At 57.0% G+C, this 15,340-nt stretch overlaps 1 protein-coding gene across 1 annotated transcript in view; it reads right to left on the bottom strand.

Moving 5' to 3' along the window:
• Window positions 1-15,340, bottom strand: part of LOC113883389 — a 140,794-nt gene that overhangs the window by 13,224 nt on the left and 112,230 nt on the right. The window contains exons 46-56 of the mRNA XM_027527059.1: window positions 14,659-14,772; window positions 14,426-14,554; window positions 13,627-13,788; window positions 11,790-11,954; window positions 7,852-8,020; window positions 7,246-7,430; window positions 6,932-7,024; window positions 6,570-6,774; window positions 4,875-5,059; window positions 4,696-4,793; window positions 2,469-2,653 (exon numbers count right to left, since the gene is read on the bottom strand). Of these exons, the coding sequence (XP_027382860.1) occupies window positions 2,469-2,653; window positions 4,696-4,793; window positions 4,875-5,059; window positions 6,570-6,774; window positions 6,932-7,024; window positions 7,246-7,430; window positions 7,852-8,020; window positions 11,790-11,954; window positions 13,627-13,788; window positions 14,426-14,554; window positions 14,659-14,772 (1,690 nt within the window). The remainder of the gene's footprint in view (window positions 1-2,468; window positions 2,654-4,695; window positions 4,794-4,874; window positions 5,060-6,569; window positions 6,775-6,931; window positions 7,025-7,245; window positions 7,431-7,851; window positions 8,021-11,789; window positions 11,955-13,626; window positions 13,789-14,425; window positions 14,555-14,658; window positions 14,773-15,340) is intronic.

The following is a 15,340-nucleotide window of genomic DNA, read 5'->3' as shown; positions in this document are numbered from 1 at the left end:
AATCCCACTCCTGGGCATATATCCAGACAGAACTCTAATCCAAAAAGATACACGCAGCCCTGTGTCCATAGCAGCACTGCTCACGAGAGCCAAGACATGAAGGCAACCTGAACGTCCATCAACAGATGAACGAATGAAGATGGGGCGCGTGCGTGCAGTGGGATACGAGGCATTAAAAAGAATGGGATAATGCCGCTTGCAGCAACACGGATGGATCTAGGGAGTGCCATCCTGAGCGAAGTCAGACAGAGAAAGACAGATATCTCCTATATGTAGAATCTTAAAAAAAAAAATGATGCAAATGAACTTATTTACAAAAGAGAAACAGACTCACAGACTTAGAGAATGAACCTATGGATACAAGAGGGGACGGGTGGGGGAGGGACAGTTAAAGCGTGTTTGGGATTGACATGTATTGGGTTGGCCAAAAGGATCGTTTGGGTTTTTCTGTAAGATGTTGCAGAGTGAACTTTCTGGCCAACCCAACACACACCACTATATTTAAAACGGATGACCTACAAGGACCTGCTATATAGCATGGGGAGCTCTGCTCAATATTACGTAACAACCTAAATGGGAAAAGAATTGGAAAACGAGTAAGATATACGTATGGGCGAGTAAGATATACGTATGGGCTTCCCGGGTGGCTCCACGATAAAGAATCCCCCTGCCAGTGCAGGAGACGCAGGGTTGATCGCTGGGTCAGGAGGAGCTCCTGGAAAAGGAAATGGCAGAGTACTCCAGCACTCTTGCTTGGGAAACCCCATGGACACAGCAGCCTGCCGGGCTGCGGTCCATGGGGTCGCAAAAGAGTCGGACATGACTTTGAGACTAAACAACAAGATGTACAGACACGTGTAACTGAATCACCTTGCTGTCCGCCTGAAACAAACACAACATTGTTAATCAATATACTCCAATATAAACAGTTAAAGACAAAGGCCATACGTCACGAGCACGTGGGATCCAAAATATGACAAATGAACCTGTCTACAAAACAGACGCGTGGACACAGCACAGATTCACTGTTGCCGAGGGGGAGGGGGAGGGGCTGGGGTTAGGAGATGCAAACGATTATGTGTAGAATAGATCAACAATGTCTGTATGTATAGCATAGGGAGCTGTATTCAATATGTATGTATGTACAGCATCAGGAACTACATTCAATATCGATAACCACAGATGAAAAGGAATATTTTAAAAAAGCATATGTATAACTGAGTCATTTTGCTGTACAGCAGAAATTAACACCATATTGTAAATCAGTGACATCCATACTTCAGAAACAAAAGGATTTACACCAGGTTCCACACCTTTGCCTCCAAACTGAACTAACCACATCATTTTATTTATAAAGATGAATACAAATGGCATTTTTCCATTTGTCTCTCATTTCTTGTCACCCTTGACGGAAGGTCACAATTTGTTGAATTGTACCCTCACTGAAGCTACGGCAAAGAGACACGTTCACTATTTTTGAAAAAAGTACAAAGGCTCTGTCCCACAGGAGGGAGGTGCCACTTGGGCCCTGCCCTCTTCACAGTGAGCAGAAGGTGTCCCGAGACAGGGCAGTTCTGACCTACCGGGCCAGCAGAGGAGCAGAGGCTTGGGTAGGGAGCAGATAAGAGAAGCTCCGTCTGTCGAACACATACCCAGGCCACCCCATGATGGCCTCACGAGGAGGGTCCCTCCGTCAGGTGTCAGAGCCAAAGGTCACGGCCAACCCCAGGTCACACACGCGGAACCCAGGGACCAGGCTATTCCTGGTTGCCCCGCTGCTTGCCAGACAAGTGTCCCTGACTCCAGCGGCTCCCACCCGTCTGCATTCCCACCTGTCCTCACCTGTGCGATCACAAGACACCCCAGGCTACACACCACTCCTTGCCAAGCCCTGCCCACCGACTTGAGACCCTCCCGGGTGCCAAAGGCATGCACCTGTTACCTCCCAAGTGAGCCACGTTGCCCCTCCGGGTGGCACAGAGGTGGAATGGCTCACCAGCACACACTCGGAGGAGAGAATGCAGACTCCCAGGCGGTCCCAGCCCCCGGAGCTGTGTCTGCTCCTGGCCCTGCCTCTGGCCCGAAGTCTTGCCTGACAGTCTGGACTCGATTAGTGGCCTTCTGGCTACAACTGGAGGTCTGTTTTATGCTTTTCCTGCAGAGTTCCCCCCGGAGGGAGCTGGCCTGGTCCTCAGCCACTCGCCATGCCTCTGTGCTGGGCTTCAGACTCAGGCTGTGACTTTCTGGACAAATGCCTTGGATCCGCAGCCCAGCCCTAGTCCTGTGTGACCCTGGGAAGCCCAGTAACCTCGGCACTCAGCCTGGGAGCAGATGGGCCCAGCACCGTGATGCTAGGGTGTCCCTGTACCAGCAGGGGATGGTCCCACTGTCCATCTGTCCCTGCCAGGTCACGCCACTGCATCCCAAAGGGCAGAGGGGCCCCCAGAGAGGAGGAGCACAGGACTTACATCCAGAGGGGGCCCCCAGCAGGCCGCGTTTGAGCCGGTGGTACTCGGCCAGCACGCTGGTCCCGTACAGCGCTCGGAGCGGCCGCAGCAGCAGCTCTTCCATCAGGTGGCTGGTCACGCGGGCCACATCCAGGGGCTCATCCCCTGCTGGCAGCATCGGCAGCGTTACCACCACCGCGCGGTCCCTAGGGGGAGCACAGAGGAGCTGGGAGACCCCAGCACGAAGGCCTCCTGACCCTTCCCAAAGTGCCTGATGGCCCAGGCCTCAGAAATTCAGCTTGCCTCGGTGGGGTGTCTGGAGGGCAACTCAAACTTAACAGGCCAGAAAGGAGCCCCACACCACCCACTTCCAGCACAGCAGGCTGAACAACAGCCCCAGAGACGCCCAAGCTGCTGAAAGGCTACATCATCTTAGGTGGCCAAAGGGACTTTGTAGGTGTGACCACACTAAAGATTCTGAGACGGATTCCATGTGGCCAGTGGAATCACAGTGGACCTTGTAAGAGGCAGGAGGATCAGAGGAAAGATACAAGGACAAAGGTCAGAGGGGAGAAGCTGCTACACTGCTGGCTTTAAAGATGGAGCAGGGGCCACGAGCCAAGGAAAGGTGGCCAGTGGAAGCTGGAAAAGGGAAGAACCTGAAATTCATTTTGAAATTCTGACCCTTGGAACCACACGATAATACATCTGTGTTGCATTAAGCCACTGAGCTTGTGGTAATTTGCTACAGCAGCCATAGGCAACTGAAAAAGCTCTAAGCTGATCCCTGTACCCCAGTCACCCCCTTTACTCCACAGATGAACCCTCCACCCTTTCAGTCATCAAAGCCAAGACCCTTGGAGTCATCCCCAGCTCTTCTCTTTCACCACCTACATCCAACCTGTCAGCCAGTCCTCCAGGCTTGTTCAGAGTCTGACTGCCTCACGCTCCTCCATGGCTGCCACTGCCCGGTGCAGCCACCCTCCCATCTTGCCTGGACCATTCTAAACTGGGCCCCCCACTTCTATCCCCCACTTCCTGACCCCAGTCTTTATTCTCTACATGGGCGCCAGAGGGATCTTATTAAATGAAAGGCAGAGCATGTCCTTCCTCAGCTCAAAACCTCCTGTGTATTCCAGAAGCCCGTTATCTCCCTAACTCCTCCACCCTCCGCTCCAGCTCCCCCGGCTTCCTTCATATTCCTCCGGCAGCAGATGCATTTGCTCCCCCAGGCCTTTGCGCCGGCTTTGCCCTCCTCCTGGAACTCTCTTCCCATGACTATACCCAGCTCACTTCCTCGCCCTTACAAGGCTCAGATGCTGCCTTCTCACTGAAGCCAACCATGGCCTCACTCTGTAAAATGCCCCCGTCGGCATCTTCCCTTGCAGTCCAGTGGTTAAGACTCCGCACTTCCACTGCAGGGGCCATGGGTTCAATCACTGGTTCGGGAACTCAGATCCTGCATGCTGCACCACTTGGCCAAACTAATAATTCATTAAAAGGTTAATGTTAAAAAAATGCCCCCATGTCCTTTTTTCCCTGTGGCAGTTAGATAACATACTAGCTCAGGGGCTTCCCAGGTGGCACTAATGGTACAGAACCTGCCTGCCAAGGCAGGAGACGTAAGAGACATGGGTTTGATCCCTGGGTTGGGAAGATCCCCTGGAGAAGGGAATGGCAACCCACTCCAGTATTCTTGTCTGGAAAATTCCATGGACTGAGGAGCCTGGCGGGTCACAGTCCATGGGGTCACAAAGAATCGTACCTGACTAAGGCGACTTGGCACACGTACTACCTCAAAGGTGGGTAGACTATGGTCTGTAGCCAAATCCAGCCTGTGTCCTGTTTTTGGACAGCCTACAAGCTAAGAATGGCTTTGACATGTTCAAAGAATTCTTAACAGAAACAAAAGACCAAGGCTGCATGAGGGGCCAGCTAGCTACAAAATCCGTACACATCACTCTCAGGCCGTTTACAGGAAGGCTTGCCGCCCCCGAGGGGCAGATAACCTGGTCACTGTCTCCCCAGGCAGCCAGGAGAGGGCCAGAACCTGTCCCACCCACCACTGCGTCTGCAGCATCTAAAACCCCACCTGCTCAGAGAGAACACTTGTAAAATATCTGCAGAATGAAGAACAGACCTCAGTTTTCTGATCTGTAAAATGGGGATGAAAATGCCTCTGGCAGGGAAGTGGATGAGGTGGAAGGTGTGCCTGGCGTGGGGCTGGGCCTCGGAGCGGAACAGTCACCTGGCCGAGAAGCTGTACAGGTCCAACAGGGGTCTGCGGAGCCGCCTCAGTGCCCGTGAGAGCGCAGCGTCGGCCCAAGACAGCATCTGGTGGGCGGCCTGGACAGGGTGGGGGCCGTGAGAGCCGTCAGGGCCATCCCTGCCTGAGACGCCGCCTCCCACCCCTGTGCCCCACCTCACCAGCTCCAGGGCGCCCCCTGTGGCCTCCAGCGCTGCCCCAAGGGGTCCGGACCCCCAGGTGCCCGGTGTCCCGGACACCCAGGCCTGCAGCTGCCGCAGGGCCTCCTCCGCCCGCTTCCGCCACACGTTGTCCAGGGGCTGCACCGTCACCTCCAGGTAGGCATCCTTCAGCGTGGCCAGGGGCCCTGCAAAGGCAGCCACCGCCCCCCGTGAGGCCTCCTGGGCCTGGCGGCAAGTGCAACACTGCTGGCCGCCTGCCAGGCCCATGCAGGGAAACCAGCCCGCCTCTCCCAGACAAGCCGGGCCCCCAGGAAGGAAATAGAGCCTGCGACCTGGAATGAGGTGGCGGCACTAGAGACTGTGGACGTCAACCCGGTAGGCCCGAGGCTGCCCGTCTGCAAGGCCTGTTTGCCAGGGCAGCCCCTGGCTGGATTCTGGGGGAGTCCTACCATTCCCAGACCTAGTGAGAGGGCCCTCCTGGGCCTGGGGTGCAACAGACAACATGCTGAACACCCCCTTTCCTTCTGTGAGTCTGGGATGTCGGTCTGTGCCAGGCAGGGGCTCCCACCTGACCACCCCGCAATGAAAAGCCTGGGTGCGGAGCCTCTAGTGAGCTCCCTTGGGCAGTTGATGTCTGACAGGTGTTGTCACAATCTGAAGCGGGGGGTGGTGAGGGCATCCTACGCGCTCCCACTGGAGGATGAGTCTGGGAACTCCTTGGTTGGGGGGGTCTCCCTGGAGCCTCCTCTATACCTGTCCCTCCACGGCCTGGCTCTGTATCTTGGCCCTATGGCTGCAGGTGCAACTCCAAGCTGAGAGTTGAGTCCTAGTGAGTCATCGATGCCAGGGTGGCCCTGGGATTCTGACTAGACACACAAGCAGGGGTGAGAGGACACGGAACGGCCAGTCTGGCTCAAGCACCGGCCAGTCTCAGGGTGGCCGCCCTGGTGCTGGGCAGGGTCCTGGGGTCCCCCACTGGGCCAGCTGTCAGCCCTGGTGGTCCCAGACCCTGGGAGAGGCTGGAGGGTCCCGGTGTCGCCAGGAGGGCGCTAGGGACAGCAGCCGTCACAACCGGTATGGCCTCCCTGGTGCTTATCACAGAGCCAGAAACAGGCCCTGGAATCTACAGCAGCAGGCTTTGCAGAAATAAAGCTGTACGCCCTAAAGAATTCAGGCAGAGACTGAAGAAACTCGGGCAGAGGTCCAGAAGAAATAAGGCGGTGAACATGAGGGATATGAGCTCAGAGACCTACAAGAACGGATATGGCTGGCTTCCCCAGTGGCTCAGTGGTTAAGAATCTGCCTTCAATGCAGGAGACGTGGGTTAGGTCCTCAGTCAGGGAAGATCCCACATGCCGAGGAGCCTGTGCTCCTCCACGAGAAGCCTGTGCACCACAGCTAGAGAGTAGCCTCCCTGCCCCGCTCGCTGCAACTAGAGAAAAGCCTGCCCCACAACAAAGACCTAGCACAGCCAAAAATAGCAATAAATCAAAAAAATGGACACTGCTCCCCAAGTCTGAAGGGTGTAGGTCCATGAGAAATAAGGCAGAGGACTCTAAAGGAAGTTGGGGTGCAGGCCCGCTGGAAATCTGGTGGCCTTCCTGCTTGAACCAGGGCCCCGAGCCAAGTGTGAGGGGCCCGGGTCAGGCGCGGGTCGATCAGGGGCACGGTCACACCCCCTGCCCCTGCACTCACGTTCTAGCTCCTTCCGCAGCTGCTCCAGACCTGCCCGCAGCCTCTCCAGGGAGAGCGGCACGTGGAGGGTGAGCACCCGCCCAGTGGGGCTCAGGCCCCACAGCGCGGCCACCGCCCTGCCACCATCCTGCACGGCCCCCAGCCCCGCCTGGCACAGCCGCAGAAGCAGGCCGGCCATGCCATCCAGGGCGCCCGCTGGCTGCACCTGGGCAGAGAGAACAGAGGCCGGATCAGCATGAGGATCTGGGGCCATCTGCACCCCTCGTGCCCTCAGAGGGGGCCCCAGACAGAGCAGAGCAGTGACCCCCCCAGCCCCACACTCCCTCCCTTCTCCAGTGACACCCCAAGTGCACTCTACCCACCAGGCGCTGGAACCGTCTCACATAGGCATCCAAGCTGTGGATCCTCTCCTCCAGCCCCGCTTGCATCTGGGACCCGAGAGCAGCCACCCTGGACTGCGGACACAGAGGGACAGGCTGGCCCCCCGGGAATGCAGCGGGCACAAAGCATTCGATGCCAGCAGCAGGGCTGTGAAACTGCGTGCCACGCTACGGGCTGTCTGCCTCCACTTTCCTTGGCTCCGCTGGACTCTGGGAGCCTGGGCCTGTGGCCTTGGGTGGGGCTCGGGTGGGGGTGGTAGGAATGGCCACTCCTCCCCTGCCCCCAGCCATCTCACCTCCACGTGGCCCAGCAGGGTCCCCTGGCAGCCGCGTGCGGCCAAGCGGAGGCTCTGGTTGGCAGCCTGCAGGGTCAAGCGAACCAGCGGCTGGACGGGCTGCCCTCGGTCCCGGAGCAGAGCCTCCACCTCCGCCGCCTGCCTGTGGGCGCAGGCCCGCAGCAGCACGCTCTCCTCTTGGCTCCCTGGGGCCAGGAAGGGACCTGCTGTTGAGCCCAGGACTAGTCCATCCGCCTCCCAGCTGCCCACTCCTCTGGTACTCCATAGCCTCCTATAGCTCCCTACTTCCCACAGGCAGGGTCTCAATGGCCCTGGGACTTGAGGGCCTCAAACTGAGCTGCCTACGTCAACCTTCGGACCCCCCCCAACTCCCAAAGCCTGGTTTCTTCCCCATCCCCACACCCACCTCTGATCCAGACCTTCTGCCAGCCTCTGCTGGCATCACAGTCAATCCAGGTGGCCGTGGAGAGCTCCTCTCCTCCTGGCTGGGGGGCCACGAAGCCCTACCAGGGTTGCCTTTGACTTTTGAGCTCGCATCACCCCAATCTCTGACTTCTCCTGGGCCAAGCTGAGCCCCACCGAGCCACACCCAGCGCCTCTACTCACCTTCCTCGTGGGCCACCGAGGCCTGGAGGCAGTTCGGGGCCCGAGACACCGACAGCCTCACTTTCTCATCCCCGTCGTCCACGCTTCCCTCCAGCTGGACCAGGCTTCGAGAAGCCGAGGTGGAGACGCGGCCCAGCAGGCCAAGCCACTGAGCTTTGGGGCCATGGAGCTGGGGGAGGGGGCAGGTGCCTGAGTGGGGCCTGGCCCCTGCGCTCTGCTGCCCCAGACCTGGGGAGAGGTGGCTGGGGAGACCGAGGTTGAACCTTCTGGGGGAAAGGCAATGCCCACCCCACCCCATACCTTCAGGAGCAAGCGTTGGGTCCCCCTCACCCAACGACCCTGCCACAGGCCTCAGCTCATGCTCATGCGCACTCGCTCAGTCATGTCCGACTCTTGCGACCCCAGGGACTGTACCCCGCCAGGCTCCTCTGTCCAAGAATTCTCCAGCCAAGAATACTGGAGTGGGTTGCCATGGCCTCCTCCAGGGGATTTTCCCAACCCAGGGATCGAACCCGGGTCTCCCACGTTGCAGGCAGATTCTTTATCATCTGAGCCACCAGGGAAGCACAGGGCTCAGAATCCCTACCGACTGCATAAATGCTTATTAAAATCCACATCCAGGGACCTAACTGCGCACGGATATGGCATCCAGATGGTTTAAGAATTCCTGATGCTCAGGCCTCACCCCAGAGATTCTGACCTAACTGACTGGGGGGAGTGGCTGGGCCCTGGCATTTCAACATCCCCAGCACCTGAGTGTCTTTCCCACCTGGCGAGGTTTTCCGTATCTGCAGGAGAACCACTACAAATGTCTCTGCAAGGTCAAGGAGACATTGTGGGTGGCGGCTGGCATAAAGGCCAGGCTACTGAGCAGTTTGTCCCAGCCCCTGTAGCCACCAGCCTGGAGGGGAGGGGACACAAGACGGATGGTTGTGCAATCGCCAAGTTGCATCCCACTCTTAGCAACCCCGTGGACAGCCAGTGGAACAACTGACTGGAACAGCTCATGACATACCGATAAAACAGTTCCAAGTGTGTGCGCTCAGTCGTGTCTGACTCCCTCGAGACCCCATGGACTGTATGCAGCCCTCCAGGCTCCTCCATCCATGGGACCACCCAGGCAAGAGTACTGGAGTGGGTTGCCTTTTCCTTCTCCAGGGGATCTTCCAGACCCAGAGTGGGGCAGAGTCAGGAAAACCCTCAGCAGCCTAAAGGGAAGGAACCCTGAGGGAGACCCAGCGGGGAGGGGAGGCAACAGGCTGACTGAGATGCATTTGTGGGGGAGGGGAGCCCCCTCAGGCCTGAACTCAGCTGCTCTGTATTCTGGTCCAAATACTGCATCTCCCAAGCGGTGCAGCCCAGAGTAAGTGTGTTACCCCAGTTTCAAAATCTGTAAGATCAGATGTAGAACAGTGGTTCTCAAAATTTATCAGGAATCAGAACTCGTGTGTGTGTGTGTGTGTGTATTTGTGTGAATGTGTGCAGGAGGTCTGTTATGGGTTGAATTGTGTTCCTCAAAAAGATCTGATGGTTCCAACCCCTGGCACCTGCGAACATGGTGTCATTTGCATGTCTGTTCTTTGCAGATGAAATAAATTTGCGATGAAGTCATATATAAGGACACCTAAATCCAATGACTGGCGTCCTTATAAGAAGGCCAGGTGGGGACTTCCCTGGTGGTCCAGTGGCTAAGACTCCATGCTCTCAGTGCAGGGGGCCAGGGTTCAATTCCTGGTCAGGGACTAGATCTCACATACCACAACCAAGACCCGGTACAGCCAAATAAATAAAATATTAAAAAAAAATACTGGAGTGGATTGCCATTTCCTTCTCCAGGGGTCCCGAGTTCAATCGCTGGTCAGGGAACTAGATCCCACATGCTGCAACTAAGACCCAGCACAGCCAAATAAATAAAAATAAATATTAAAAAAAGAGAAGGCCATGTGCCGACAGAGGCAGAGGTTGGGATAATGAAGCAACTCCTGGATTGCTGGTGGCCCCTAGCAGCTGGAAGAGACAAGGAAGGATTCTTTCCTAGGGCTTCTAGAGGAAGCACGGCCGGCTGACACCTTGATTTTAGCCTTCTAACCTCCAGACCTGTGAAAGAAGAAATCTCTGTCGTGTTAAGGCACTCAGTTGGTGGGTAATTTGTTAGCCCTAGGAATCCAATTTAGGGTGCTCGCAAAACATGCCGTTTCCTGAGTCTCCTTCCAGCAGATTTCTGAGTGGGTGGGAGGGGTGGCGCCCAGGAATTCCTGGGAGATTTCACAGTGCTCGGGCAGTGAGCCTGGTGCGGTGCGGGGGTGGGGGGGTGTCAGGCGTCAGCAGACCACACCTGGGGTGTTCCTCGTAGATGGCCTCCTGCGTCTGAGCTCCGTCCTAGGCACTGAGTGGCTGGGGCCCCAGCAGCTGGGATGAGTGCCTGCCCCCCCGAATTTTGTCCCTCTTCTCCATTTGGCGTGAACACCAAACCAGGCTGGGAAAGCACCCCCCCATGCCACAGACCCCAAAATGGAGCAGAGAGGGCATGAGCAAGGGAGAAGCGGTCAAAACCAGCCACCCACGGGCTCGGGATGGAAGCAGAGGGACCAGCTGCTCCCTGACCACCCACTGCGGGGAGACGTGAACCTTGGGGCACTGGGATTACACATGCGGGGGTGGCTCGCAGCCTGGCTGGCCAACGGAGAAATGAGAGCCAGCCTTGGCAAGCCTCAGAAAGGATAATGCTTTTGAAACCATCACAGCTTCTGGGCTCGGAAACGGGCTGGGTGAGCTCCAGACACAGAAACGCCTCGTCCAGCTCTGGACACTGACAGGAAACGCCCATCGCATGAGCACTTCCTGTGTGCATGTGCCATGCGAGCTGTTTCTTTTTTTCCCAACACTTCTGCAGAGGAGGTGGGATTGTTCCCATTTGACAGAGGGGAATACTGAGGCTTGTAAAGGGAAAGTCACAAGGTCAAGGTCAGGGAGACACAGAGATAGGCTTATGGCAGCAGTGATGGGGCACCTACTCTACACCCATGCTGCGTGGGTGGAGAAGGGGTGCCCAGAACCCCACTGACCGCCTTATGAAATATATCTGACCCCCACTTTCAGGTAAGGAAATGGGGCTTGGAGAGGTCCCTTTCCAATACCGTTTGGCCAGATGAGGGCAGGGCAGGTATTGAACCCTTTCTACCTCCCTGGGTTGCCAGGAAAGGGAGAGACAAGATAAGACTGGGCCAGTAATAGCCAATAGTAATAGCAGCTGGAGTTTCCCAGGTGGTGCAGTGGTAAAGAATCCACCTGCCAATGCAAGGGACACAGGTTCAATCCCTGGGTCAGGAAGATCCCCTGGAGTAGGAAATGGCTACCACTCCAGTATTCTTGTCTGGAAAATTCCATGGACAGAGGAGCCTGGTGAGCTACAGTCCATGAAGTCACAGAGTCAGACACGACTGAGTGAGTGAACAGACACAATATAAGAAGCTAATCCTTAGTGCTGGCTTTGTACCCGGCACTGTTCTAAGCAACGTACACGTTAAGATATTTAATCCCTATGATATTAATCCCATGGGAGGTAGGACAGGTGCAATGATTATCCCCCACTTTAGAGGTGAGGAAACTGAGGCACAGACAGGGGAGGTAAATTGCTAGCTAGGAAGAGGTGGGGCTGGGGTTCAAGCCCAGGCAGTCCAGCCATTGCCTCTTGGTTATGGGAAAGGCTGGTGTTGGGGCAGCAGAGGAGCTGTTTTGGTGGTGGAGGGCTGGGGGTCAGGGGTGGGCAGGCTCAGGGGTTCCCACTACAAGTAAGCTCAGGCCCCCTCTGTGTGCCTGTCTGCAGTTCCAATACTGGCCACTAGATGGCAGGGCTGCCCAGTCAGTGGTGGTCCACTGGCCAGACTGGGACAGATGGCCATCAGGGTCTTTTCCTCTGGGGCGGGCAGCCACCTTACCTCCAGCTCCCCGGAGTAGTCATGCGTCCGGGGCCTGCTGTGGTTGTGGAGTGTCAGGCTGAGGTGCAGGCCGTGATCTGGGTCTGGGGCGAGGCCCAGCTGGCATCTGGAGTGTAGCAGGAGCTCACCGCTGCCCAGGGTGTGCTCCCCAGAGACTGAGAGTGCCTGGAACAAGAAGGCAGGGATGTCGGTGGTCAGGGAGGCACAGGAGCACAGCTTCCTCTTGCTAGGCCCTGGTCCAGGTGACAGCCCCTCACGCCAGGACAGTCACAATAGCCTATCTCAGCCTCCACTCCTGTCCCACCCTATAGCCCCTCCTCCATTTTACCTTAAAAAAAAAATGCAAATCAGACACTGTCGCCATGCTCAAAGCCTCTGTCTTCCCATTGCACTTGGAGGAGAAGCCGGTCTCCTTGGCGGGTCCTGTGGACGTGCATTATCTTCCTAACCTCACCTCCTTGCTCTCTCTGTAAAAGCCACCCTGTGTTCCTCAAACATCTATAAGCATGTCCGGCCACAGGGCCTTTGCACTGGCTGTTCTCACCACATTCTGCATTCGTCCCCTCTCCCTGCTTCGTTCTTTCATAGCATTCACTACGCCTGTCTTGTTTATCTTCTTCTACCCACGGGACTCTGAGCTTCGGGAGGGCGGGCACCTGGTCTGTCCCTTTCACCATCCTTGTGCCTGCACCTAGAACAGAGCCTGGCATAAGAAAGACCCACAAATGCTCTCTGAATGGATGGACAGGTTGGGGGCTGGCAACTTCGGCTCATGGGCCAAATCTGGTTCACTGCCTGTTCTTGTAAATAGTTTTTATTGGGACTGGCCATACCCCTTCATTTACACGTCCTCCATGGTGGCCTTCACGGCTGAATGGCAGACTTGAGTGGCTGCAACAGAGTCCACATGGTCTGCAAGACCTGAAATATTCACTGTGACTTCCCTGGCTGCCCAGTGGTTAAGAATCTGCCTGCCAATGTAGAGGACACGGGTTCAGTCCCTGGTCCGGGAAGATCTCAGCTGCCACGGAGAAACTAAACCTGGACACCGCAGCTACTGAAGCCCTGGTGCCCAGAGCCCGTGCTCTGCAACAGGAGAAGCCACCGCAGTGAGACGCCCGTGCAGCGCACCAAGAGAGTGGCCCCTGCTCGCCGCAACTAGAGGAAGCCCTCACGCGGCAACACGGACAAAGACCAAAGACCCAACACAAACAAAAACAAATTTTTAAATAAATAAAATATTTACTACCTGGCCCTTTGGAGGAAAAGTTTGTGACCCCCGGGACTGTTAGAGAGATGAGAGGGTGTGGGGAACGGGAAAGGGGAAGGATGGATGGATGGAAGGATGGATGGAAGGGAGGAGGCTGGAAGATGGGGAGGATGAAGGAATGGATGGATGAATGGGAGGATGGATTGGAGAGTGGGTAGATGGATGGATGGATGGATGGCTGGAAAGATGGGTAAAAGGTGGGTGGAGGAAGGCAGGAAAGAACAATCAACTAGCTAACAAACCCAGGGGAATGTTGGGGGATAGGGGTCCCAACCCCTCCCCCTAACAACAATGAAAACAGCAGCTTGGTTTACATGTCGAGCACTTTCCCAGTGCCACATCTTAAATCTCCCCATCACCCCACGTGCTGGAACCAACTGTGTCTCCCATCCCTCAGATGAAACACCAGATACTCAGAGGACAGCGCCCTGCCCGGGGCTGCCTGCAGGCCTGTGAGGACCCATGATGACGGGACCCGGCTCCCTCACTCACACCCCTGCCCTGGGTGGGCACCCTCCTCTCTCTTTACCGCTGGATCCCTGGGCCCTTCCCCGGGGACAGACTCACCGTGGGCAGGTGGCAGAGCCCCAGCCGCAGGGAGTGGCGCACCCAGCGGGCATGGTCTGTCTCCACGTCTCCCCAGAAGCTCTGCGTGGAGCAGGGGGCCCCGAGGACATGCTCCAGCATGGCCTCTGCATGGATCTTGTCCGGGAGGAATGGCTGGCGCCTCTGGAAGGAAGAAGGCATCTTGGTATGGGGCCTCATCCCGGAAGAGAGAAGGAGACCCTCATGAGAGGAGAAGAGGTGCCAGGAACCCCATCAGAGCCCCGGGCAGCCCCACAGCGGGCGTTTACACTCCGGGCAGGACCTCTGTTGGGAGACTGAGGGGCTGTGGGCCTAAGGAAACCCAGAAGGGACAAGGGCACTTCCAGGCCAGCTGCCCTCATCTCTCCATGGCCCAGCCCCTGCCCCAGGCTCTGCAGAGCAGCACTCAGTCCATGAGGAGCCCCAGGCAGATGGTGATGCTGGTGAGACCTTGACCCTGACACCTCTGGGAACCTGAGCTCCCCACCTCCCCCCACCCCTCTCCAGCAGCCCACTGGGTTCACCCACTCCTCTGTCTGCTCCCCAAGTGCCCGCCTCATGCTGGGCACCTTGCTTTCCTGACCTCCCAGTGCTTTCATGACATTACAGTCAGGGAAGGATACTTGTACCCATTTCACAGATGAGAAAACCAAGGTTTGCAGTGGAGAAATGAATTGCCCAGGGCCCCCCAGCACAATGAGCACTTACACCCAGGACCTTAAGGCCCCAGAGTCAGGCACTTTCTGCAGCCGGTGGGGCCACCCAGCTCCCCAGGCCTCACCTCGTAAGTCAGGTTCTGCCGCACCTGGCGTCCGTCCCAGGACAGATCCAGCCACTCGCTGAGCACAGCTGGGGTCTGCGTTAAGGCCCCACAGGCCCTGAGGGTGCCCAGGCCCCAGGTGTCCTGGAGCTGACGGGGAAGAGGATGTGGATGTGACTGGGGCAGGGGCGGCAGCACAGGGCCCGGGGTTTGGGGCAGCCCGGTGCCGGGTCGGGAGGGCGGGCAATGTGTACCTGCCCCAGGGAGGCAGCCACGCAACCATCCCAGGAGGTGCTCTGCGTCGAGGACCTGTTGGCCCAGGTGAGCTGCAAGGCCAGCGGCTGCCCTCCGTTCCAGGCAAGCTGCACCTGCGTGGAGACGCGGCCAGTGGCAGGTGGATGGGAGAGGTGGGACGGAGGAAGGCTGAGGTCCCCCCATCTGTGTGTCGTGGATTGGGGTGGGGGAAGGTGGAGAAGCTGGTGGTCTCCCTGCCCACCCTCTAGGGGATGGAAGCAGCAAGCAGGAGTTGAGACACTGACTTCTCTTCCAGCTTATGTCTGTAAGAGCGCAGAGCCATGCCTAGACTGCAGACCAGAAGTGTTTACTGGGTGGAAAAATCCCCATTCTCAACACCCAGACTCATCATTTCCCAGGGCAGTGAAATCTGAGCCCCTCACTGGGGCCTGTGGCTTGAAGCCCTAATCCCCAATGTGACAACATCAGGAGGTGTTGGGAGGCGATTAGGGTTAGATGGGGGTGGGGGGGGAGGTCATGATGGGATCCGTGCTCTGTAAGAAGGACCCCACAGAGCTCTCTCCCCAACTGTGAGGACACAGAGAGAAGGCTTCAGACCAAGAAGAGGGCTATTACCAGAACCTGACCGTGCTGGCCCCTTGATCTTGGACTTCTAGCCTCTACTCTGTGGTTTAAGCCACC

The sequence above is a fragment of the Bos indicus x Bos taurus genome, chromosome 25 (genome assembly GCF_003369695.1).
Source record: "Bos indicus x Bos taurus breed Angus x Brahman F1 hybrid chromosome 25, Bos_hybrid_MaternalHap_v2.0, whole genome shotgun sequence".
Classification (NCBI taxonomy): domain Eukaryota; kingdom Metazoa; phylum Chordata; class Mammalia; order Artiodactyla; family Bovidae; genus Bos; species Bos indicus x Bos taurus.
Note: the sequence above shows the minus strand (reverse complement) of the source record. Positions and strands in the feature narration are given on the sequence as shown.